General features: G+C 36.5%; 5 protein-coding genes across 6 annotated transcripts; 2 read left to right on the top strand and 3 right to left on the bottom strand.

Moving 5' to 3' along the window:
* Nucleotides 1-306: 306 nt before the first annotated feature.
* Nucleotides 307-3,082, top strand: LOC145234069 (DNA-directed RNA polymerases I, II, and III subunit RPABC2-like). Its single transcript, XM_080098843.1, has 5 exons — nucleotides 307-576; nucleotides 876-976; nucleotides 1,226-1,322; nucleotides 2,319-2,390; nucleotides 2,711-3,082. The coding sequence occupies exons 1-5, from the start codon at nucleotides 548-550 to the stop codon at nucleotides 2,796-2,798; spliced, it is 387 nt and encodes a 128-aa protein (XP_079954969.1). The 5' UTR covers nucleotides 307-547; the 3' UTR covers nucleotides 2,799-3,082.
* Nucleotides 3,083-4,121: 1,039 nt separating this feature from the next.
* Nucleotides 4,122-13,741, top strand: LOC145233428 (ras association domain-containing protein 4-like). 2 transcript variants are annotated; one of them, XM_080098149.1, is made up of 12 exons: nucleotides 4,122-4,295; nucleotides 5,428-5,553; nucleotides 5,984-6,180; nucleotides 7,676-7,826; nucleotides 8,625-8,683; nucleotides 8,768-8,814; nucleotides 9,580-9,687; nucleotides 10,036-10,157; nucleotides 11,049-11,202; nucleotides 11,584-11,705; nucleotides 12,096-12,193; nucleotides 12,561-13,741. In XM_080098149.1, exons 1-12 carry the CDS (start codon nucleotides 4,281-4,283, stop codon nucleotides 12,625-12,627), a joined length of 1,266 nt encoding a protein of 421 aa, XP_079954275.1. In that variant the 5' UTR covers nucleotides 4,122-4,280; the 3' UTR covers nucleotides 12,628-13,741. The 2 variants fall into 2 exon arrangements, with proteins under 2 accessions (XP_079954275.1, XP_079954276.1); XM_080098150.1 differs by lacking the exons at nucleotides 12,096-12,193; nucleotides 12,561-13,741 and adding an exon at nucleotides 10,268-10,412 and having other exon boundaries at nucleotides 4,156-4,295; nucleotides 11,584-11,649.
* Nucleotides 12,115-17,138, bottom strand: LOC145233429 (claudin-19-like). Its single transcript, XM_080098151.1, has 5 exons — nucleotides 17,060-17,138; nucleotides 16,098-16,289; nucleotides 15,322-15,486; nucleotides 14,198-14,310; nucleotides 12,115-12,794 (listed from the first exon to the last, which is right to left on the bottom strand). Exons 1-5 carry the CDS (start codon nucleotides 17,085-17,087, stop codon nucleotides 12,660-12,662), a joined length of 633 nt encoding a protein of 210 aa, XP_079954277.1. The 5' UTR covers nucleotides 17,088-17,138; the 3' UTR covers nucleotides 12,115-12,659.
* A 1,041-nt stretch (nucleotides 17,139-18,179) lies between these two features.
* On the bottom strand, nucleotides 18,180-20,283 carry LOC145233849 (zinc finger CCHC domain-containing protein 9-like). Its single transcript, XM_080098627.1, has 4 exons — nucleotides 20,177-20,283; nucleotides 19,824-19,948; nucleotides 19,572-19,716; nucleotides 18,180-18,886 (listed from the first exon to the last, which is right to left on the bottom strand). Exons 1-4 carry the CDS (start codon nucleotides 20,268-20,270, stop codon nucleotides 18,564-18,566), a joined length of 687 nt encoding a protein of 228 aa, XP_079954753.1. The 5' UTR covers nucleotides 20,271-20,283; the 3' UTR covers nucleotides 18,180-18,563.
* A 31-nt stretch (nucleotides 20,284-20,314) lies between these two features.
* Nucleotides 20,315-22,017, bottom strand: LOC145233848 (m7GpppN-mRNA hydrolase NUDT17-like). The gene has a single exon (XM_080098626.1). It carries the CDS (start codon nucleotides 21,932-21,934, stop codon nucleotides 20,963-20,965), a length of 972 nt encoding a protein of 323 aa, XP_079954752.1. The 5' UTR covers nucleotides 21,935-22,017; the 3' UTR covers nucleotides 20,315-20,962.
* Nucleotides 22,018-22,726: the final 709 nt, after the last annotated feature.

Genomic DNA, 22,726 nt, shown 5'->3' with positions numbered 1-22,726 from the left:
GGAAGTGCAAAAAGTTTTATCCTGAATCTACTACCAGGGGAATCCCCACACGGTGCAAGTAAAAGTCATCTCACAAATTTTCATGAAAACCAAATGGCTTGAAAATTTAAATACATATTGCAGTAAAACTTCATAATTTTTGCTTTACCCACGAGGCATATATTAGCCCAAACGAACACGATAACGTGTAATTAACATCGATATTTCGGCGGCCATCACGTGTGTTTATAGAAATCATAAAAGGTATGCATTGTTTGACAAATGGCGGTGGTCAAATGAGTTAATTCAACGAGAGTACTGAGTTCACTAAACGTAGTAAGAATAATTTAGCACTAACCGTGTTTAGCTATATGTTTTATTGTATATGAGCAAAGTAAGGTGTAAACCCATTGTTACTGCGTTCTGAAGTAGAAAACAACTCAATGCTTTAAATGTAGCTGTGCGCCGTGTACAATACACTAGGGGTTGCATACGCTTTGTATTAGGTAAAGGTTCAAAAATATTGTTGTTAAGCTGTTTCAATTTCCAAACCACTTGTGTTCTAAAAATGTCGGATCATGAAGATGATTTTGATGGGTAAGGTTTTCTCTTTTTATCCTGCCTAATATTGGTGTTACCACAAACTTCATTTAAAGTGGTGGTGTAAAATTACAACAGTTAGTTGCAAGTTAGAACTTAACACATTTCAGTTGCTGTTGGCCAAAATTACATGTTATATAAGCAGTGTACTCAAGCATTTGTTGTACAGGTAATATGTAAACAAAGCAAATTATTTAACTGGCTTCATTTTTGTTGGTTAAATTTCCAGATAACCCCAATTGAAATTAATATGCCCATCACCAAAAAAACACACTTATGTTAAAATTATGTTTCAGGTATGGTGAGGATGGTGCTGAGATGGATGATGTAGGTGAAGGTGGAGAGATGGAAAATGCTGAAGATGGAGATCAAAGAGTGGAAATAATGGATGCAAGTGGTAAAGTGCTTCAGGAAATTTATAATCTCGATTTTAGGGCTTGTGAAATTTATTAGTAGGATGCAAATCTGGAGTTTATGCATATGTTTCAAAAATGTTTTGTCAGTATTAAAGGATAAACTTGTGCAACTTCGTTTCTAATTAAGTTTTAATGACAGAAGATATGCAGAGTTTCTATTGTGCTTAATATTAGAAAACTCTATGAGGAATGCGAATATAGTTTCAAACCAGCAGAAAAATATTTTTCAGAAATCGGTGCTATTGCTCCATCAAAAAGGATTACTACACCCTATCTTACAAAGTATGAAAGAGCCAGGGTACTTGGAACAAGAGCATTGCAAATATCGTAAGTTGTTTGTCATACAGTAGTAGTATTGTATGGTTTGCCCATTTGTTGGTGTAAAGTAGGGTTGGCCCCATAATGCTGTATCAGCACTGATAGACGATGCTATGCGTGGTATCGGCACTCGTCTGATACTTTGTCGATAACGAAACAAATACCGATACCTTTATTACCAAGTGAAACATGCTTTAGTCTGTCGTTTCTGCCTTAACATTTTGCGGAAAGTCGCATCACACAGACTTTTCACTTAGTCATTGTGCAACAACACAATCTCTATGCCAGTGCAATACAATCTCTATTCCTGGGTGGGACGTTTGTTCTATGCCTGGGTGGGACGTTCATCTCAGACCGATTTGCAGAAACAGCTGCCAATTCGTTTTTTAAGTAATTTAAATACAGTGGGGTAAAACTAGACAAAAGCAGTTCATTTGCCATATATCACCCATATATACCTATACTATGCTTTGTTAAGTTAATTCGCCTCAACTGAGGTCACAATGGATCAAGTTAAAGCTGTTACAATGCTTTAAAACACACACTAAATGTTGTTTTGGAATGGTTAAAAACTTGCGCAACAGCAACTAAAAATATCTGGTATGGGTATCAGACCAAACCTAACAAGTTCGGTAAACCTTGGTTAATCCGGACCTGGTTGGACTAAAAATATTGTGCCGATTATGCAAGATTCAGGTTTGTTCATTGTCGTTTTTAACCCTATGTAATGGGATTAGTAAGAACCATATAATGATAGAAATAAAGTGAATTAGGTGAAGATATGTACAGAATCCAGTTAAACTGTGTTTTTTTGGAGGTCTAAAATTTGTTATGCTTTACTTAATGCTTAAATGCATATTTATGGTCTTATTACTACTGGCAGTGCGGTCACCTTGCATGTTAAGATCAAGTGATCTGTATCTTTATCTTGCTTGGTGCTGTACAATAAAAACAAACGTGACATTAGTCTCCATTATAGTCAATGTTAATATTTTTAATTTGTAGAATGAATGCTCCTGTAATGGTTGAACTGGAGGGGGAAACTGATCCACTGCAAATTGCAATGAAAGAATTGAAGTAAGTTTTTTTACCTGAAATGTGCTTTTTGTTGAATAGGTGGTAGTATAAAATTGTGTATTTTGGTCTTGTGTTGATTTTTTATTGGTGAAAATTGTGTAACATCTTCAAACGAAACCTTTATTCTCAATATGTTTGCATAAATTGCAAGTAGAATCATGGACCACTTTTTATATTTATTCCCTGGGTAAAAAAAACAACTTAAATAGAAATACTGTATTGTTAACCAAGTGTGTTCCACCCGCTTTTATTCACAAAATGCTAAGAACTAAGGCAACTGTGGTACACTATGTCACTTTTTGCGAATTTTCTTTTTTCAGAGCTAAGAAAATTCCCATCATAATTCGACGGTACATGCCAGATGGCAGTTATGAAGATTGGTCAATTGATGAGCTTATCATTGAGTAAAAGCAGCAGTCGACAAAAAAGTTAAAACATGACACGTCCAGCTTCAAGAGAGAAGGATTTATCAAGCTTGAACACAATTTTTGTGGTCCAAGTCTTACTTTTTTATTGCATGACGACAGAGTTGAAATTTTCAACAATGTTTAAAACTGCCACAACAAAGCGTATGTTTGCAATCACCAAAACTAAAATCACTACATAGATTTTGTGTTTCATTTCTCAATTTGTGGTGTTCAGCTACTTGGTATATGATAAATTGTGCTCAAAAATAAAATGTGTTTGTAAAACTTTTGATTTTGTAGATCTAGCAAAGAAGCCTGCGGACATTATTTACAAATTTAAATAATACTTTTATGTAGTGTAAGCACTCGGTGGCGCAAATGAGCTACCTAATTTAATCAAGCAATTCAAATAAGCAAACAAAAAGCATTAGTTTCTACAATGAAAACCTAACAGTATTGTCCAGGCCATTTTTATTTTTTAGTGAAACATTATCAAATACTTAGCCTAAATGCAACCGTTCGGTACCTTACTTACAACCTTCGCTGGTGTTAGAAAAATGCTTTAACTCTCCAAACAGATTTGTTAAATTCAAGATATTAGCGCAAACAGTAGACTAATATGAGCTTGACATACTTAATACTTAAAAAATACGCACTTTATAACTCTACTTCCGCATGTACGACAGTCAGTAATTAACGCCACCAGATTAATTTTGTGGTGACTGATAACTTGCCAAAACAAGTTCTCGACCCCCGCGTTTTATATCCCTGATGAATCATTACACGATCTGTCATCTACCAAATTTTTACCGGCTGTGTCAAAATATTGAAGCTGCACATTCACTATTTGGCTGTTTTGTGGATACATTTTATCGAAGCAAACTTTTTGTGCTACATTACCAAGTAATTTTAGTAACCTAATTAAAAGGTTGAATCTGCGGCCGCGGGTGGTAGTTTGGGCTTAGCCAAATCAATGTGCCAAAATTATGGTTTGAAATCTCGTGATCACTACAAACCAAACTTTGGGATTCAGGGCACAAAAATAGTAAAAAAGCTCTTGTGTGTTCTTGCATTATACCACAACATGACTCCGAACGAGTCACATCAGCTGATATAATAAAAGTTTTAAAATTTAAATGAGCGACCAATGTACATTTATTTTAAATCCTACTTTGATATCGCCACTGTTGTTGGTGTTCGGGCTTCTGACTCCTTGAACACATTTGCAATGATCCAATGGTTATATGTACGGCATAAACACAAAACTTTAATATTCTTGTAATTAAGTTATTAACTGACTTTGTACAACAAGCACCCCCTGGCCTGAAAAGCAATGGATTAGTCACTTCCTATAGTTAAAAACACCAGTTATGCGTAGAGCCCTGTTGCAGGCCTGACGTACTTTAGGCACACATAGTGCGTGCGCTTCAAGCCTTTAGTGTTTAAGCAAGCAGCCCCAAGACCTCTTTAACCATGTTGAAGAATGGCGACGCTCAAGGTAAGACTGAAGACTGTACAAGTCAGTAAAACTGAATAGTTTTGAAAGTATCACATCATTTTGTATAGAACTGGTTTAGATTTTTTCTTTCTGCTCCTTAAACTAACTGACGGGTTTACAAACAAACTGTACAGCAGCCAGCAGGTGTTAAGTTTGTAATATAGTAACATTTTGTGGATTAAATCCAATTACCTGTGACGGCATAGAGAATAGAAAACGTGTTTGTTAGGTCAATATTATTGTGTATTCTTTATCCATTGTTGATTAAAAATAGGCTCCAGCGTGGCCGTGCAGTCGTCGAGTAATCTGCCAGCGGGGAAACACGTGACGTGACGTCATAACCGGCTGAGCAGTAATCAAAACAGATCGTAGTTGGGTCGACAGAATTTGCAGCAATTTCTGGCAACGACTACAGTTTGTGCTATGTTAAAAATTTCGCATGAAAAGTTAAAATGTTGGCGCTTTATTTTACGGACGAACAAGTTGTCTAAACCAGATACACAGGCGAAAGTGATGAACAGCGCGTTTCACTGGGCATATGCCAGGCATAACAGTTCAACGCGTTGGTGAGGCTGCACGTAGTTCAGTTTACAATAGCAATAACGCAATTCGTGGTGCAACCTTCTGCATGTTGCATAGTGGTATACAAATATAGGAGATGAAAGGCGGCAACAAGTTTATGTGGTGTCCAGCACAAAACGCACAATGTTGGAACAATAGATTTAAAAAAAAGTTTTTTAAGTTGACTTTTTTGATAAGTCAAAACAGGTTTTCGCATTTTTCGTGTGCATTTCGTGTCCAATGTAGTTAAATGTTTGCGCATGATCGGTTGAAACTGTATTGTCTTGTTGGAAAAGGAAATTGGCATCAAATACAGACAGAATGAAACACTTCCTGGCAAATAGTTCAAATGTTTGTTCATTTCCTAACTACTGTGTCAGACGCAAACTGTAGTAACGTATATGGCACTATTAGCTATACGTAAATGAATAAATTTACAAACGGTGCTTTAGGCGCTGTGAGACTGCAATCAGTGACTGGCAGTTTAGAACTGAGGATATGACAGTGATGATTGTTTTTGTTCTATATTTTGGTAATACAACTTTTTCAGCAGTTTCGTTTTTTTTGCTAGGCCGCCTATAATCGTTTTCTGTCGGCATTTTCGCGTTTCTGGGCACAAAATCGAGAGGACGAGTTCGAAGAAGAAACTGCTTCAGATACAAAGTCCAGGGAAATTCCAAAAATTAAAGTTGACGAGGTAAAGATTGTTATTTTTAAGGTTTAGGGCAAATTTGCAGATATTTAACTTAGTTAGAAACACTATGCATTTGACATGCTCCGAGAAAAACAATCTAACGCATATTTTAAATTATTACCAACCTATGTTAAAAATATGGTCCGTTTTAGACGCAACAGCATAACGTAGTGCTTTATAGCCTGAAACAACCCCATAAGCAGCAAATGATGTTTACCAACACCGCAAGTAACGTTTTGTGTTTAAAAGGGTGATTGTTATGTTTGTCGATCATTACCTTTTTGGTTACATTACTGGTGAATTTTCGAACAATACATTAACATGAGGAAAAATTGATCCGGATAAAAATTACTGCCTTCTGGAAGATAAACCGCCTATCGCTTTTGTTTGGTCTTGACGTTGTGCAACTAACACTCTCAATTTTCACTGACAGGTTGACGACGTAACATTGGTGTCGTCATCAGAAACCGAAAGCGTCACTCTGCGCGTGGGAAACGGAAGAAGGAAAGAGACCAAAGCTTTGTTCAGACGCAGTTACTACGCTTTACGAAGCAGCACAGAATCTCTGCTGAAGAAGTCGCCGAAAAAGATGGCGGAAATAAAATTGAGCGACTCCAAGACCTTAGCAACGTAAGAATTAATTTGTAGAAGCAGCAAATTGTAGTCTAAGGTTTCAAGTAATTGTAAGTATTGGTTGAAAATTAAGACAAGCAAACGGTACTTCAAGGTTGGGTTTTTAATATGGTCTAAATTTGAGATTATTGGCATAGTTGTACAGGTTTATGGAATGGTTTTAATATGCCAGAAAAAGCCTTTATTTGTGCCCCATTAGCGTGTTTAATAATTTTGTAACCGTGTTGAATTCTTTGCTTATAGGGTGCACCTTTTCTTAGCATACGAATGTAAGGTTTATCGTTTTAAATCAATTCAACAAACAAGCGTTTACATACAGTAAACATATATTTGTATACCTTGGGTACATAACGTTATAGCCCGTGTTTAAAGATAAGACCAACTTTTAGCTGTTCTTAATCGTGACGTCGTGTTTGACGTTATGTCAACTGGTTTTATCGGGCGCAGTTCGCTAAGTAACAAATCGCCAAATTAGGTCAGGACATTTTGGGAATGCTGTTAGTTTTGGCTATGTTCCTGATTGCAGAAATGAGTCCATTTTTTTGGCTGCGGTTTCATGATTTTCCAAACATATTTGGTGACAGACACTTTGATTAATATAGGGTCATTTCTCAACAAAGGGTCAATTTTGGGAGCAGCATAGCAAAACACATGCTTTGGTACAAAACTTGTTGAAATCAAGTCGGTAAAAGAAATCGTAGCAGCACAATTGCGCCAAAAATATTCACCAAGCCGGAAATAGCTGCGCAACATTGGAACGTTAAGCATGACAAAGCATTGGCCCGTAGATATTGGACGCGCTGCAGCTACATCGTTAATACAAAGCTTGTGTGACCAGAAACGTTAATTACAGGGTAATGTTGACGTGCTACGAAACCAAAACTTTGGGTTATCATTGTTCATGTAAATACTTTGAATGGCTCAATACATCCTCTGTTTGACAACATATTTTCCATTACTGAAACGTTAGTATATCACTAAATCAAGAAAAATAGGAACGAACAAAAGATGTCATGACAATAATAGTTCTAAACGTTGTTGTTTGGTGAGATTTTAGTTTCCAAAGTAGTTGCTGTATGTTAAACAGGTGCGGTAATCTTGTCACTAAGTTGTTTAGACACAGAAATACCATGTTCATATCTTCTACCCTTTGATGTAGGGAATCATCATGTTTCCTGGCATCCTGGACAAATAAAAGTCAAATTTTAACAAATAAACACTTGCAATATATAGATTACTCAAGTAATTATGTACACATGGCATAAAATATATGCAGTAGATTTGCGTCAACGATGAAAAATCCCCGCACAGCCATGCAACTATGAGCAATTTTGTCCGTTAAAATTTTCGTAAATGTCCGTTAAAGCATAATAACGGGCAAGTGCCCCCTTCTTGCCCTTACGTCCCAGCGCTCATGACACCCAGCATATTTCAGTCTGTGTCTGACTTGACAAGTTGCAGTAACAAGATGCATGTTGCTGTTGTTTTGCAGTGACAGTTTTATGTCCCGTCTGAACGATTACAACACTTATTACGATGGAGGTGCCGAAAAACTCGGTAAACGACAAAACAAGAAGGGAGAATTGGTCGTGGAAGGACTGCTTAATATTTACTGGGGCCTGAAAACAGCTATACGACTCCAGGTAAGACCTCATACGAGTTATAAATAGTAAAAATATTCGTGAAACTCAATAATTTAAACGAAATTTTTATTTTTTGAAAAGTTATTTTTAGGTGAATATACGTCACCCTCACTTCCTTATTCAAATAGAATCTTCTTTATTCGTTATTTACTTGCTGGTGTTATGAAAAACTTAAAATTGTGTGTCGGTAACCAAGCAAGTTCTGCGTTATACTTTTTGCAAATAATATAAGAGTTTACTAGTGTGGTTTAAAGTTGCATCGTTGAGCTGATTTGAAACTTTACCGCTGGGTGATAAAAGTTGTAACTTAGCATAAAATTTACAAAAAATACATTTGTGAAAGAATTTCTACTATACCAAACATTCAAACCCAACTTCTTTCGTTTTTGTTCGTGGCAAAGATGGTATTAGGGCAATAGTCATTGGTAAGGGATGATTAAACAATAACTGAGTACTTGGCAAACGGAATCCATTTTTTGTGAAAGAACGTTTTTTCGGGTGCATCCAAAATATATAGGATCACTTTGATCGCTTGGTTCATTATTATACCAAGCGACCGAGCGTAACAAAACTTCACCAAGTGAATTAAAGTCGCACCAAACGATTTGCTGGTACATCAAACGATATAATTAGGTGCAACAAACAATTTACAGTGTGTTAAAAATGCATCAAGCGATTTAGTTGTTAAAAGTGATTCTGTTTATTGTAGATTCACAGTGTTTTTTCGGAAATAAAAACGGAAATAAAACCGTAAAAACAGTTTTTGCAAAACAAACATAAATTGATGATTTCTTGCAGCTTGCTGATGACGACGAGAAAATAAGGCCGATGATACAAGGAGATGAAGAACAAACGGAGTAAGTTGACTTAAAACCAAGTACAACTTTGTGTTAAGATTTTTTGCACCGTTACTTTCAACTTATATTTGTTGTTGTGTTCAGAAACGGGGAAGGAACTGGAAACAAACTTGAAGTGCCAGGCGCGAGCGGTAAGTTGCAATGTTTATTCTCACTACGTTCCATACGTTGTTTTATTATTATAACCAATTGCTTACCTGCATAAGAGTAAATTGTATACATACAAGCTTACAAAACCTTTGCACCGGAGTCGTTTGGGACAAAAATGGATTTATTAAAGTCTAAAACTTTTAAATCTAAAGTTTCAAACCTATATCTATTTCGTAGTATTTCAAAGTCATTTAAACACAAATCATTTTTAACCACAAATGACCTGTGCATTGTATCGTTTTGATACTAAAATAAAACTTTTGCAATCTTTGACTGGAGCATAAGTTGTCAAATTGATGTTAACTTTCTAAACGAGATTTTTTAATTATTTTCGCCCAACCCACCACATCTACCAACCGCAATAAATCTCTAGTCGTGTAGGTTAATATTTTTAAATTGTTTTGGACGGCATCAAATCCAAATGTACAGCTATATGTATAGCAATGATAATGCAAAGTCAGGCTGAGGCATTCAACCCTCAAATCGATTGCTTTAAACCAGTGGTTCTCAAACTTTTTTATTGTCGGGGCCAAATGGTATTTTTTTAAATGTGTAGGAGCCGCAAAAAAACAAAACCTTGGGAAAATCGCTGAAGATTATTACTTTGAAAGCTAAAATAGCAATGTTTGGTGGTTTTCTGAGGTTTTGGTGCGAGCCGCAGAATAAGTAGTTGGGAGCCGCATGCGGCCCCAAAAACCGAGTTTGAGAACCACTGCTTTAAATCAAGGGCTGCTATTTACTTACAGGAGCCAACTTAAACGTGGAGAATGCAATTTGGGGCAAAACGAGGCAACGTCGTAACGACAGGAGGAGAGGAGCCATGAGACTTCGGGTTCGTGACCCCACAAGACCAGGTACACACCGAGGCATGACTGAACACCAGTTGTGTATATCTCAAAGGCCAAATTTGAATGAAAACACTGGTAAACGCAAACGTTGCAAGAACAGACCACAGTTTATAACCTTCTTACCCAAGAAACTCAAATTAAGGATTCGAAAAGTAATTTAATCATAAACATAACTGCCAAAGAAAGTTCTTTTAAATTTTACGAATACATTTGTCGAGTAAGTAACAAATTTTCTGGACAAGGTTGCATGATTGTTGAAAGGCTACATAAAGTCTCACCGGCGTTGCAAGAGCAAAATACATTTAACTTTTTAAATTGTTGAACTCTAAATTGAACAAATGAACGTTTTTTCAGAAACCGATAGTGACGAGGAAGGAGGAAGTTTGGCTCGTACCAGCAGCGTCATCATGCGGAAAAAGGGTTCACGAAATTTGAGACACCGGGCCTCGATCAACGGTCACAGTTACAACTACAGGGTAACCACTATTTAAAAAATGTATTACCTACAAATATACACTTTCAAAAGTGCGTATTACCTAAAAATTATCAAAACATAAATCCTTTGTGTTTCTTATGTATAACCCAGGGGTTCTTAACCAGGGGTACGTGTACCCCTTGGGGGTACGAAGCATCAAAGCAGGGGGTACGGCATGCAGAGCGAAACTATATGCTATTTAGGCATATTTGTGAAGAATGCGTAACAAGTTACTTATTTACAGTATCCAGAACGGGTTAGTTTTGAACTACTTGCAATACTGTTTTCATGCATGCATTCAACACATAAGTTACAAATACACTGAGTTTAATTGTTACAATTTTATTTTCTTCCATCGGCTATTTTAGACAGGGGGTACGAGAAAATTTTATGAAAGCTCAAAGGGTACGAGCGCTAAAAAGGTTAAGAAACACTGGTATAACCTATTGCTGCCAGGCATAATGTCGAGTTTACAGAGCTCTTCTGGCAATTGTATTTTTATTCTGACGTTTCGACATCCTATACAGGTCGCCTTCGTCAGGGTAAACAACACTGAATGCGACTAGTCAGTGCACGATAAACAAACGACAATAGAATGAAACGCAAGCACGTCACAGCGCAACGAAAACACCGTTTTTCGTGCATTGTAGTATAGTCGCATTCAGTGTTATTTACCCTGATGAAGGCGACCTGCATACAATGTTTCTTAATTAGAGTTCGTGATTCAGTGAAAGGTTTTCATGCGTCCGTGACCGACTTATGACATGTTTTCCAACTTCATGCGGTTTTTATTACTTAACATTTTACGTGGTTAAGTACTGCAGGACCAGGAACGGTTAAGAAACTCTGGGCGTCATTCATAATGATGTTTATTATTCAACTTTTTCAACAGACTTCGGTATTCACTCCTGCATTCGGTTCAGTGACAAAAGTTCGAGTAACGAGTCAAAACAACGCGCACACTGTCGTCACGAAGTTGTTCGCGAAATTCCGAGTGGAAAATACTCCCGATGACTTCTCACTTTACATTGTAAAGGAAACCGGGGGTAAGCATGTAGGAAAGTTCCCAAGCTTTGGGCGATGAGAGGGGTAAATTGTCCCAAGACACTCTTTTAGGAAAATCAACCCCCGAAAATTTTAAAGTTTCAGCGTTTTTTGAAAATTTGAAGATGAAGGACTAACGGGTCTTTTCTAAATTAAACGCGAATTAAGTTATAGACCACTATAGTGAGAGAAAGTATACATTTTGTCAATTTCGTTTTGTTGGATAGTAATTAGGAACTCAAAAAATGTGCATTGTGAAAACAGTTGCAATACTACTGTGTTAAAATTATACTTTTTGCCTTCTAAAATGTCTACATTTTCTACAAAAAGGTGACAAACAGAAACCTTGCTACAAGCTTAAACCATGACAATTATTTTCACAGAACGTCGTGAGCTTCCTGGCGACGAGTTCCCACTATTGAGTCGGGTTCTTGTCGGCCCAAACGAGAAGCTCGGCAAAATCTTTCTGCAGGAACGAAAAATGCACAAAGAGATTTCGCCTGAGGTCAGTCGTTTGATCACGTGTTAGCTAGCGTTTGATCACCAGTTCGTTAATTTAAAAACAGTTTTAAACAGACAAGAATGACCCCAATGGTGTATGCAAGTGCTCTATAATGTTAAAAAATGAAAATAAAAAATGCAGAAAAACCACACATTATAATCGAAGCAAACATTTTTTGTTCAAATGTTTCAAAACTTTTCTGTTTAAAAAAACGCATTTTTCGTAGTGATGACATCACTAAGAGAATCTGTAAATTGTCGGTGACTATATCGTAGTTTGGAAATATTCTTTGTGACTTCTAACTGAATTTGAACTGTATTAAAAGGTTTCCAGGAAACTGTTGCTTTAGCCTGGTGCACTTGAAAACTTAAACACTGTTTTGTTGTTGCTCAGGTTGCTCAATACATAAAACTAGACACGAGAATTCTTCAAGTTTTTCTCACGAAATTCGCCGAAGAGGAAGACAAGGAAGTGAGCAAGATGAGGAAAAGGTAAAGTTCGTATTTAACATTTTTCCCTTTGTTGATGTTTATTGATAATAATTTTCTTTCCCATTAACTAAGTTTATTGCAAGATCTAAGGCACCGTGACACGAACTCTAATACAGGTAGACAAAAAAATTGGTGTAAGGCACGCACAATAATAACGACATAAGCGACATAAGCGACATGAAAATTTAGGCTAACAATATTTTACAAATTTGCAAAACAGGTGAAACAGAAAGTTCAATTTGTCACAAAAAACTTATGTATTGTTATATCAAAGTAAATGTAAAATTGTATTCAAACTCCATTTTGTTACATTTTGTGCTCTCGCGCATCATCTAGCGGACATAATATTTTTATTTACTTTTTTCAGATTCGAGTTCTATCGCAAAATGCTACGGAAAGAAATACGCGAACAGAAACAAGCACAGTCCGGGTAATGACGTCAAGCTCCACGTACGTCACATTGACGTCATATGTATTCCTGTTTGGCACGTGACGTCTGGTTGTAATTGTACGTGACGTCATCGGTCGGGTCGTGATGACGTGAACCAACGATGACGAAAATGGAGCCAATGAACCATAACAGCCCGAATGCAAGGCAGATCTGATTGGAGTATGTGTTTTTGTAAAACGTAAAAAAATATAAAAACGATAAATTTGTTTCAAGTTTTGTGAAAAAATGTTACTCTGGTTGAAAAGTATTTCTGATTTTTTGGTTGAAAATATTTTTCTTACTTGTCGAAAACTCGTAATAATCGTAAACATTTGGGCTATTTGACCACATAGCTAATTAAACCAATGATAGACTACAATATTCGTCACGGGTCCAGTCAATGAGATATGCCCGGTTAAATTTGTATGCGTGGCAACGATTTGAAGGATTTCATGAACACATTGTTTACAAAGTTACAACCGAACACTCATCAAAAGTGCCTTAGAATAAATTGAATTTTTGAAATCTAACTTTTTCATACTTTACCAAATGATTTGAATGATTTTGTTTCTGTTCGGCACGTCTTAACCAATCAATTTTACGTATTGGGAAATTTGATTACAGATTTTACAGTCTCGGCCACTCCAAGTTGTTTTAGTTGTAATAGCCCACCTACGATTTAGTAACCTCGTTTGTAATAGCCTACCTAAGACACTAAACCCACGGGTATTTTTAGTTGAAGTTTTTACAAGCACTCTCTACTTTTTCAAGATTAGTATTTCGTTTGTTCGAAAGAATTGTAACACGAAACTAATCAAATATCTGTAAGGTTAAAAAAACTATTTTTAACATTATTTTAAAATGATGTGTCAATTTTATTTACATTGAAGTGATCGATTTGTGCCCAGTTTGTCATTCATTTTCGTTGCAATTATTTGTTTAACTTTTATGGAAAACCTTTATCATAGCGGCGAAATCGTTCATGCGGAGCTGTTGCCACCGGTTACTTACGTACGATTTGCGCGCTTTTTAACCAACTTTGATTTTCACTTTATTACGCTTTTCTGCTGGACGACGAACTGTTGTAAACATAAAAACATGAAAAACTCTTTATTTGACCTTTTGACACTACTTCGAAATTTACGTAGACAACATAAAAATTATTATTTGAAATGCAAGATATTTAGGATATTCTGATACATTGAAAATGATTTTCTTCAGTGGACTTTCTAGAGACCTTTTATTAACTTTACAAAAGTCGTTCATCAGTCGGAAATAAAGTCACGCGATGCAAAATTGTGAGCCTGGCAGAGATTTTTGGGTCGGGTTTGGACTTTTGAATGAAACAAAGCTACTTCATATCATATGCCGCATTTGTGCCGTAATTTTACCTTGCTTAAACTAACTTTCGGGTATAACTAGGACTTTATTTCAACACAATTTCCAGTTCCGGCCTGGTTTTATGCATGCACATTCGGGCCCTAATTTAAGCCCGCTGACATGTTTTGAATAATAAGGTAAAGTGCAGATGTGCGACAAAAAGTAAGAACTAAAGAACAGCGTTTTTTCCTGACCTGCACTGCTTCGTGAATTTTGTAGGTCAGCAAATTTCTTCTCGGTCCAATGGGTGGTGGTGACGTCATGACACTAAATATGTACCAGCATGACGCAATGATGACGCACGAAGCTGTGACGACATGCATGTTTTAATAATAATTTATAGCTACACAATAAAATGCTATTGTTTATCTTAGTGATTTTGCCAATTACCAAAAAATTTTTTAATGTTTATTGTTTACTATTCTTTCCATTTTGCAACGTTTTTGGTCATTTTTTGTTGTTAAAGTCAGTATTAATTGCGTTATATCACACTAGAATACAACATGGTCGAAGGCAAACAGGCTCCTTTGTCAAAAGGTGTCAAACGGAGATTTTTTTATTATTATCGTGTCGGTACGATTTCAAATTTACTTGAAATTAACCATCGAAAAAAAATCCTTAAAGGACAAGTTCAGGTTTTATGAAAAACATAGCGTAAGTGTCAATAAGTCGTCCCCACTTGACGCGTCTTTAACAAAAACAAACTTGAAATTAGATGAAAAGGATTTCACCCCCCTTTTGTCAATCCGTCAAAACAGATCGTGCCTTAGCAAAACACATGGCTCCTTGAAGGAGTTCGTAAAAATAACAAACTCTTCTCCAAAGTGGTTTTGGTTTACCGTTAAGATGCCAGTTTTTCGTCGGGATTTATGTCTGTTGTCTGAGGTAATTTCTATCAGATATACCCCTACCATAGGTCAATGGAAAGCAATTGCGCATTTTCACTTATTGAAAATAAAACCCGTACACTTGACCAAGAAAAACTAACGTTCAGGACGCTAGTCACTAATTCGATGCAAATGTATTTATTTTTACCAAGTTCATATGCGAAGATTGAGATCATTTTATTGCAAATCGTTTAAATAATTAAACTCTAGATGAAATTTGAAATTCACTATAAATGTAACAACGCGTCCTTAACAGGGCCATTTACTGTTCAGAGTTATACAGTTTCGTGTTTGCTTTTGTACAATCGCGTTGTTACGAACCCCCACAAATTGCCTAATTTGGTGAAATTCCTTTCGAACTTTTAAAGTTTTCTGAACGAGGTGTTGTGCTGAACAAATTTTGGCAAAAATTTAGGAAAACCATACAGTACCTGAAACAAGAAACATAATCCCGCTTATAAGAGCGCACTTGGCTTTGGCCTTGGCTGTGCTGGGACCAACCGCCGTACACTTAAATCCCATAAGCGTGACGAGACCGGCAATACAGCCCAATAAGATTGCGAATATAAGAAAACATCGACAAGCCAGGACGACCACTGTAAAACGGAAAGACAAGAGTCTGGCATTGATCAAATTTTTAAGTAAGGCGTGTATAAAATAAACATTTTTCGTCATGAGGGCTTAGGAACCCCCGGTGATTGTCAAAATTTCAATCAATTGCTTCTTAGACTGGGCGCGACTGGGATTAATGTGACTAAGGAGATAATCTTAGTAAACTGCGGCGATGCATGGCGGTAAAGCGGATTGCTGGCAAGATCTCTAACAATAATAAATGTGGGATACGTTGTATTGTTGCGCCAAAACAATATTGTTTGCTTTTGTTAAAAATTGTTTCAGTCTAATCAATAACTATAAACTTTAACAAAACACATCAAAACAATTTCGTTTGGTTGACTGTGTATTTTTTCATGTCACGTTGAACTACAAACTATGTATAGGCTAACCTTAGGAATATCAAAGAAAACGTTGTTTTTGCTGCCAGATTAACTATTGGTTAAACTTAAGTGGAGCAAACATATCATTATTTTAACACTAGTTTGCATGACAGCTGAAGCTGATTGTTAGAAAACAAAATCGATTGTTATTATTTCATTAAACTTAATTATCTAACACGTAAATAAGTATTTTTGTCGTTTTTAGTACTTACTGCTGACAGGAGCCAGAGAATAACACTGTTTTTGTCCGGATGGAAATACTTGACATGTCTGAAATAAACCTTCCATATTTGCAATCGTATCCAGAGCCGAATGATGCAACCCTTCTACCGAATTCTGCTTCCACTTATGGGACAAGAGAACTCCGATTGTGGCCCCCCAAGAACCCATGCTAAGGATCCAACCTATAAAGTGAAATAAAGCAAAATTTGATGGGGTCATAGAAAACGTTTGAAAGAGTTTCGTAACACGTCATTTATATTTCACAAAAGAAACAAAACTTAAAAAATATAGGATTTTGTAAAAAGCAAATTAAAAACTGATACTTGAAGTGCAAAACCGGTGTGCACATGGAATTATCGGTTTGAAGAAAGAACAAAAGCTATAGATAAAACTTTCGATACAAGACACTGGATTTACCAACTTACATGATGTTGTTATTGGCCCAACAGTATACGTAAAAAACATTAATCTCGTCGCTACTGAAATGTAAGAAAGCATGCGCTTAACAAAACGTGCTTTGTGAAATAAATACCCCTAAGGTAAATTTGGTTTAAGGTTGAGTTGAGTTGAGTTTATTTCGCTTGGTGAAAGACAACATAGCAACACAATTGCACTAAAACAATCACCAAGCCGGAAATAGGTAGGTTATTACTATCCAGGCCAAAATAATTCAACATTTCCAACGCGCTGTCAACAATTTAAAAGAATGCGGTGATTATGTGTACCGCTTATATGTTTTGTTGTTTGTTCCGAAATACGTATTAAGCCAATTTTAATGTGATTTATCTCTACAAGTAAGTAAGTAAGTAAGTAATTTATTTTTGCGCTGTTTAAGCGGCAGGGTGGCGAAAGACCCTAAGGTCACCTTGTCAGCCACCCTTGATTTCTACAAGCATCCTAAACAAAACTAGATCATTAATGTTTGGTGTTGTTATACAGCCAATAGACTTACCTAAAGCTTGAACTATAGTCTTGGCCATTTCAACAGCGTACGATCCACAGTGAACACTAAAAAAACCTACACACCCTGAGAAGGGAGTATCGGCCGCTGGCTTTTTTCTTCTTCGAGCAACTATCTGTCACTAGTTGATGCGCGAGAGCAATTTGTAAAATAAGAAACGGGTGAAGTATTTAAAACTAGGGGCAAAAATCATGGCTTAATATTTGTTGCATTAAACCACCGCCTAATTATAATTCACATGTAAAACAATGGACTGTTTTGGTAAAAACAACAACACAAATGGTTTAAATAAGTAGGCTAGGCTGGTTTAAAACCCTCAGATCGTTTTTTTTTTTTTTTGGCAACTACCCGAAAGTTTTTAGAATGGACGTTAGTTTGCACCCATAAATTCGGTGGAAATAAAACTGCTTATGTTATCATCAACTCAATCTAACCAAGTCAACTCAAGCTGGTTTCGGATTTTTTACTTTGCTGGTGTAAAAACTTGTGTGATAAAATATAGGACAAACCGTGGTGAAAGTAGAGCCAGAACGTCGCTCTGGTAGAAGAATTATTGTCGAAACGGCGCCCCACGAAGGTTTTCAACGCAAGGTGTTATTATTATAGGCTATATCATGAATCTATATGATAATCTCTCGGATACTTTGTCTTCAAGACGTTTTTGTTGTGCCTTGTGCGCAGCCTTTAATTGTTGTGTTTATTTATGCTTTTATGTTATATAATTTACGCCTAAATTATAGACAAATAGCGGATGGTTCCGGTAAAAAAACACCATACTTTTGTTACAGGATATAACCAAGGGTTGTTGCATTAGGACGTTGAGTTGAGTTTATTTCGCTTGGTGAAAGACAACATAGCGAAACAATTGCACTAAAACAATCACCAAGCCGGAAATAGCTGCGCAACGTTGAAACGTTTTGGAGCGCATAAAAGTGTCGGGCACAATTGGTGGATGAGAGCCAAAACGCGCTGCAGCTACACCGTCATTACAAGGCGTTAAGTAACACGTAACAGTGATATATTGTATTTTTTTCTGCAAAATCTACAAATACGGTCGAAGAATTTGCATAAACGGCTCGTGGAACAGCTTTTGCCCTGCACTGTCGATAAATAACATCACCATATTGTGTTTATTGTTTTGGCAGTTGAAATGTAGCCATGTAGACATACTAATTGTAACACTAAACTGAACAAATAACATTAACTTGGGCAAGGGAACCCTGATTCATCAAACAAGCTCTTTAAACAGTACAGTAAACAGGCATGGGAATGGCGTCATAAGGCATTTGCAACGTCATATAACATATCACTTTAGCGCAAATGTCAAAAGCACCCAAAAAAGAAAGACCACATTGTTGGTAAATCATATTTTAATGGGCAGAAACACATTTTGTCATCTTCTACAACTCCTCGATGACAAACACTTCAACCAGTTGGCCAAGATACCCACCGTCCTGATTGCTAGGTAACAGTTTCATCAAAAATGGTGTCAATATCAAAACCGCACTACCTTCTTTTTGGCCTTCACAGGCCGTTTTACTGTTTCAATGTCTTCGTATAAGCTCATTTCGTCGTCCATACTCACGTGAGCGATTTTACGTTTCCCGTTGGACAATCTGGTTGCTCGTGGCAATCTGTATGCTGTGACCTCACCCTTGACCTTGCGGTCAGGGCAGTCTTTTTTGTAATGTTCCACTGAGCCGCAAAGTTGGCAACAACCCCCATCTGGGTACAAGCCTCTAGGATTGTCTGGACAAGATTTCGAAAGGTGACCAGTTTCGCCACATACAAAACATTTTGCAAATGTGAATTCCTTGCCTGAAATAAAAGGAAAATTTCATGTTAATTAAGCTTGTATGCTGTTTTTAAATAACTTACATTTGTTTTTTTAACCAAACCTAGCAGATTTATACATGTCAAATAATATTAAAATTCACAGCTTGATTTTTACAGTTTAAATTATTGAAACAATAAACTCGAAAAAGCCCCTGTGGCAAAAGTTTTATTTCAAATCAACACTACAATGGTTTATTGACGTCAACCCCCAAAATATAAGTAGATTTATGCTTTGCCTGATAGCAACAGATTATGCAGCAAATAGCAGCAATGTAACAAAATGTTTTGTTTTGAACACTGCACAATTAATTATTTGTGGTTGTGTGACACAGGAAATATGTGACGCACCCTATAAAAACCGACATGGTCCTTGTTGAACAAATGTGGGATAAACAAATCAATTATACATGGTTTGCGGTCACTAAGGTCACAACAACAACCTAATTGGCACCATAAAACAACTACTTTATTACTACAAAGTAAGTTTCAAGCATTCTTCAGCAATTCGCCTAATCTTTACGTTATTTGCTGTCATCTTGTGCTTTGCATTTATGGGTAGTGAGCCCAACATTTAAACAACTAAGCTTGTTTAACAACAAAATCAAACAAGCTTTGACAAGTGGGCGGTAATGACTTTATCACTGTAATGCACTTGCCCACTACCGACCTTTAGTGACTTTTGCAGTGCATACACTGGACCTGTGTTCTGTTGAGCCACATTTAAAACATATATCAGTGCCTTGTTCCACATCATCCTTAACCATTGGACAATCTGCCATTCCATGTCCAGGCATTCTGCAATGAAAACAAACCTAAAAAAGAAAGACAGCATTTTTAATGCAAATTGACAGCATTCTGTGCATTGGGGCCTAATTCATTAAAATTGATTACGCATTAATGGGTGTTGAAAATGCCCAACCTTTGAAGCATCGTTTTTCCTAATTCGTTTAATGCGGCGATTTTCCCTTCGCTTGTCCTTTTTAACTGCAAGGTCTTGAGCAACTTCCAACTGATGTTTTTCAAATGTTGTTACTGCCTTGGTGCCTACAAAATGAAAATAAATAGTAATGTGTGATATTTAACAGTGAAAACAAAATGAAAATGTGAGGTGATAGAAATAGCTTCATTGGAAAGAAATTGACAAAACAGTTTAAATCACCTATAAAATTTGCAAAGCACCCTTGACATAGCAAACCTAAAAATACCATCAGCTCTTAATACCACAATTAGGACCAGATTTTGTACATATAAAGACTTTTCCCTGTTTTTTACCTTTTGACTTTTCAGTCTTTTTTTTCAGGTCTTTCCATGCAGTTCCGTCATGTGCAACTTTCTTTACTACTCCAGGTCTCGCCCATCTTGTCATTATATAATGCCTAGTTTATTTAACCAACTCCAAAGCTTACAGCCCTAGGAAGGAACAGACAAAAGAAATAGCTATAAGAGCAATGAAAGAAATGCAACACAAAATGAAGAACATAATTACATTAAAAAGCTATGAAACAAACAAGCAGTGTTACCAACAGACCACGGTGGTCTTTTCAAATGGTATACCTTACAGCATAATAAGCAAGGTTTTAGACATGATTTTGTATCACATATTTGCCTGTTATGATTTAACCTGGTGGATTTTAGTTGATCTGAGACTGAATGCAAAATCACATCAGATAATAAAAACCGAATGAAAACAATGGGAATAAATTAACACAGAACAATAGTCCCTGAAACAAACACACAGTATGAAAGCAAACACTCATTTGCTTAAACATTGTGATAAGCTCTATGCCACACAGAGTAGATGTTATGTTTCACATAAATCATTTTGGTCGTTTTGGTTGAACTTAAAAGTGAACAATTGCACCAATACCATAAACCAATGAAAATATTTACTTTTGCAATTCTTCCAATAAAGAACAAGGTAAGTAAAGACTTATTCCAGGTGAGGTAAATCAAAAACTGTTTGAAAAAAAGACATCAATCTTTAACACTAAGGATCACCAACAACAATACGGCGAAAAACTACTATGTGTACACACAATTAATAATCCTTGTCTTATGTTAGTTTGTTTTAAATGCTGTTTCAAGCCACAACTTTAAAGCAAATTTTGTTCCAGTACTAACTCTTTCGCGCATGTTTTCTTTTATCATGCTCAACATGGGCTTAAAGGGAATGCTTGTAGTTTGGACTGTTTGTTCAGTTTGTACCACTGTGCCACATAAATCACTATCACCAGTTCGATGACAGGTGTTTGTGTCATTGCACTGTCCACAATCTTTGTCCAATGAAAACTGGGGATCAGATTGAACAATCCTTTTGGCTTGACAGGGGCAAATCCATGCTGAGCATGCAACTTCATTTTGCTGCAAGTTAATTAAGGAGTTTACTTCTTGTGCTGTTTGTTTTCCTTTGACATGTAAGTATATAACAACATGATGACGTTTTGGCAATCCAGACATAAGCCATGGGGGGAAAACAGACTCCCATAAACCAAGCAGTCGAGATTCAGAAATTGTATTCACAGGATTGAAAGAGATACCAATCTCTTCATGAGCTTCCCGAAATGCAGCTTCCTCAAACGTCTCACCAGGATCGATATGTCCACCAGGTGGCACCCAAACATTGGGAAAAGTGCGCATGTTTGAAGCTCTTTTTGTCAATAAAATATTATTGTCTGCACTCTCAAACAGCATTGCCACACCAACATTAACACCCCTAAGCCGTGTTTGAGGCGACAAATTAAGAAGCTGATTTTTGTCCAATTGTTTGATGGGACAAAATGGTGGTCTGGCCAAAATTCCACAGCTGTGCGACTCTGTGGACAGTTTTTTACTCTCGCTTGGTGCAGACAACACTAGCCTGTTCTTGCTCAAGTGACATGAGACCTTTACCTCATTTTCTGACAACATAGAGCCAACATTCTCTTGCTGAAGGATATCAACAAGACTTTCAGAAAACTTGGCAGCAACACATGCTTCAGAAGACTTTGGAATATGATGTACCAACAGCTTTAATGATTTTGCCATTTCCATGAGCAATTTTGAATATTAATTATTCAACATTTACACAGTTAATCTGCCAATGTGGTGTGTCGCCTGAAAATATAATGTATGAAAATAGAATAAAAATGCTTGAACAAAATGTTTTCATCATGGCAACATTAACATCTGGGCATTTGAGTTGGAATCATTTAAAAAAAGTAGCTAACAACTTTTAGAGCATCTTTTAAATCAGTGTTTTCAATGAGACTTGTTAAAATAGTTTTAAATCTAAGAATCGTTTCATAAATTAACCACTAAGTTTATGTAAACACTTAATTGATTTAAAAGATGTTGCATTTGAAGTTTATGTAAACATTTACCGTAATTAAGAGACTGCATGTGAAGAATTTTTTTAACTTCACCACACTAAACATAAGGCATTAGTTCTCGTTAATTCTTGCTTAAAATACACTGCAACAAACTGACTTGCCAAGCAAATCAAGAACCAGTCCTACTACAATAGCAAACGAAACCTAACTAAAGGAAGTAAAATTTAAATACTCTCTTTGTCGGCATGCCAGGTGTCACGTAATTGCAATTTGCAACCCTTCTGGCTCTGGTAATAGTTGTTTTAATCAATCTATTCTGTACTGTGGTGTCGAGGATTATTTGAAATTCCACGCATCACTGCGCTCCAGCTAACATCAAAACCGCCGGCGACAGAATCAGTTCTACTTTGCTGCAACTGTTTATATCAGTTAATTTTTACAGTTGTACAAAGTCTGCGTTTATAAATACATTTTAAGGTAATTTTGTCCTAAGAGTTGGGATTTAATTGCAGGT

Source organism: Phallusia mammillata, chromosome 6, assembly GCF_965637545.1.
Source record: "Phallusia mammillata chromosome 6, kaPhaMamm4.hap1.1, whole genome shotgun sequence".
NCBI classification, from domain to species: Eukaryota; Metazoa; Chordata; class Ascidiacea; order Phlebobranchia; family Ascidiidae; genus Phallusia; species Phallusia mammillata.
Note: the sequence above shows the minus strand (reverse complement) of the source record. Positions and strands in the feature narration are given on the sequence as shown.

Coding starts and splice junctions, on each gene's coding strand:
- LOC145234069 (XM_080098843.1), top strand. CDS start 548: ATGTCGGATCATGAAGATGATTTTGATGG. Junction 977..1,225: donor GGAAATAATGGATGCAAGTG/GTAAAGTGCTTC, acceptor AATATTTTTCAG/AAATCGGTGCTATTGCTCCA. Junction 2,391..2,710: donor ATTGCAATGAAAGAATTGAA/GTAAGTTTTTTT, acceptor TTCTTTTTTCAG/AGCTAAGAAAATTCCCATCA.
- LOC145233428 (XM_080098149.1), top strand. Junction 7,827..8,624: donor AAACAGCTATACGACTCCAG/GTAAGACCTCAT, acceptor GATTTCTTGCAG/CTTGCTGATGACGACGAGAA. Junction 9,688..10,035: donor TCGTGACCCCACAAGACCAG/GTACACACCGAG, acceptor ACGTTTTTTCAG/AAACCGATAGTGACGAGGAA.
- LOC145233429 (XM_080098151.1), bottom strand. CDS start 17,087: ATGGCCAAGACTATAGTTCAAGCTTTAG. Junction 15,487..16,097: donor TTCTCTGGCTCCTGTCAGCA/GTAAGTACTAAA, acceptor TCCGTTTTACAG/TGGTCGTCCTGGCTTGTCGA. Junction 14,311..15,321: donor GATTATGTTTCTTGTTTCAG/GTACTGTATGGT, acceptor ATGTCGTCACAG/CTTCGTGCGTCATCATTGCG.
- LOC145233849 (XM_080098627.1), bottom strand. CDS start 20,270: ATGACAAGATGGGCGAGACCTGGAGTAGTAAAGAAAGTTGCACATGAC. Junction 19,949..20,176: donor AAAGACTGAAAAGTCAAAAG/GTAAAAAACAGG, acceptor TTCATTTTGTAG/GCACCAAGGCAGTAACAACA. Junction 19,717..19,823: donor GGAAAAACGATGCTTCAAAG/GTTGGGCATTTT, acceptor TTTCTTTTTTAG/GTTTGTTTTCATTGCAGAAT.
- LOC145233848 (XM_080098626.1), bottom strand. CDS start 21,934: ATGGAAATGGCAAAATCATTAAAGCTGTTGGTACATCATATTCCAAAG.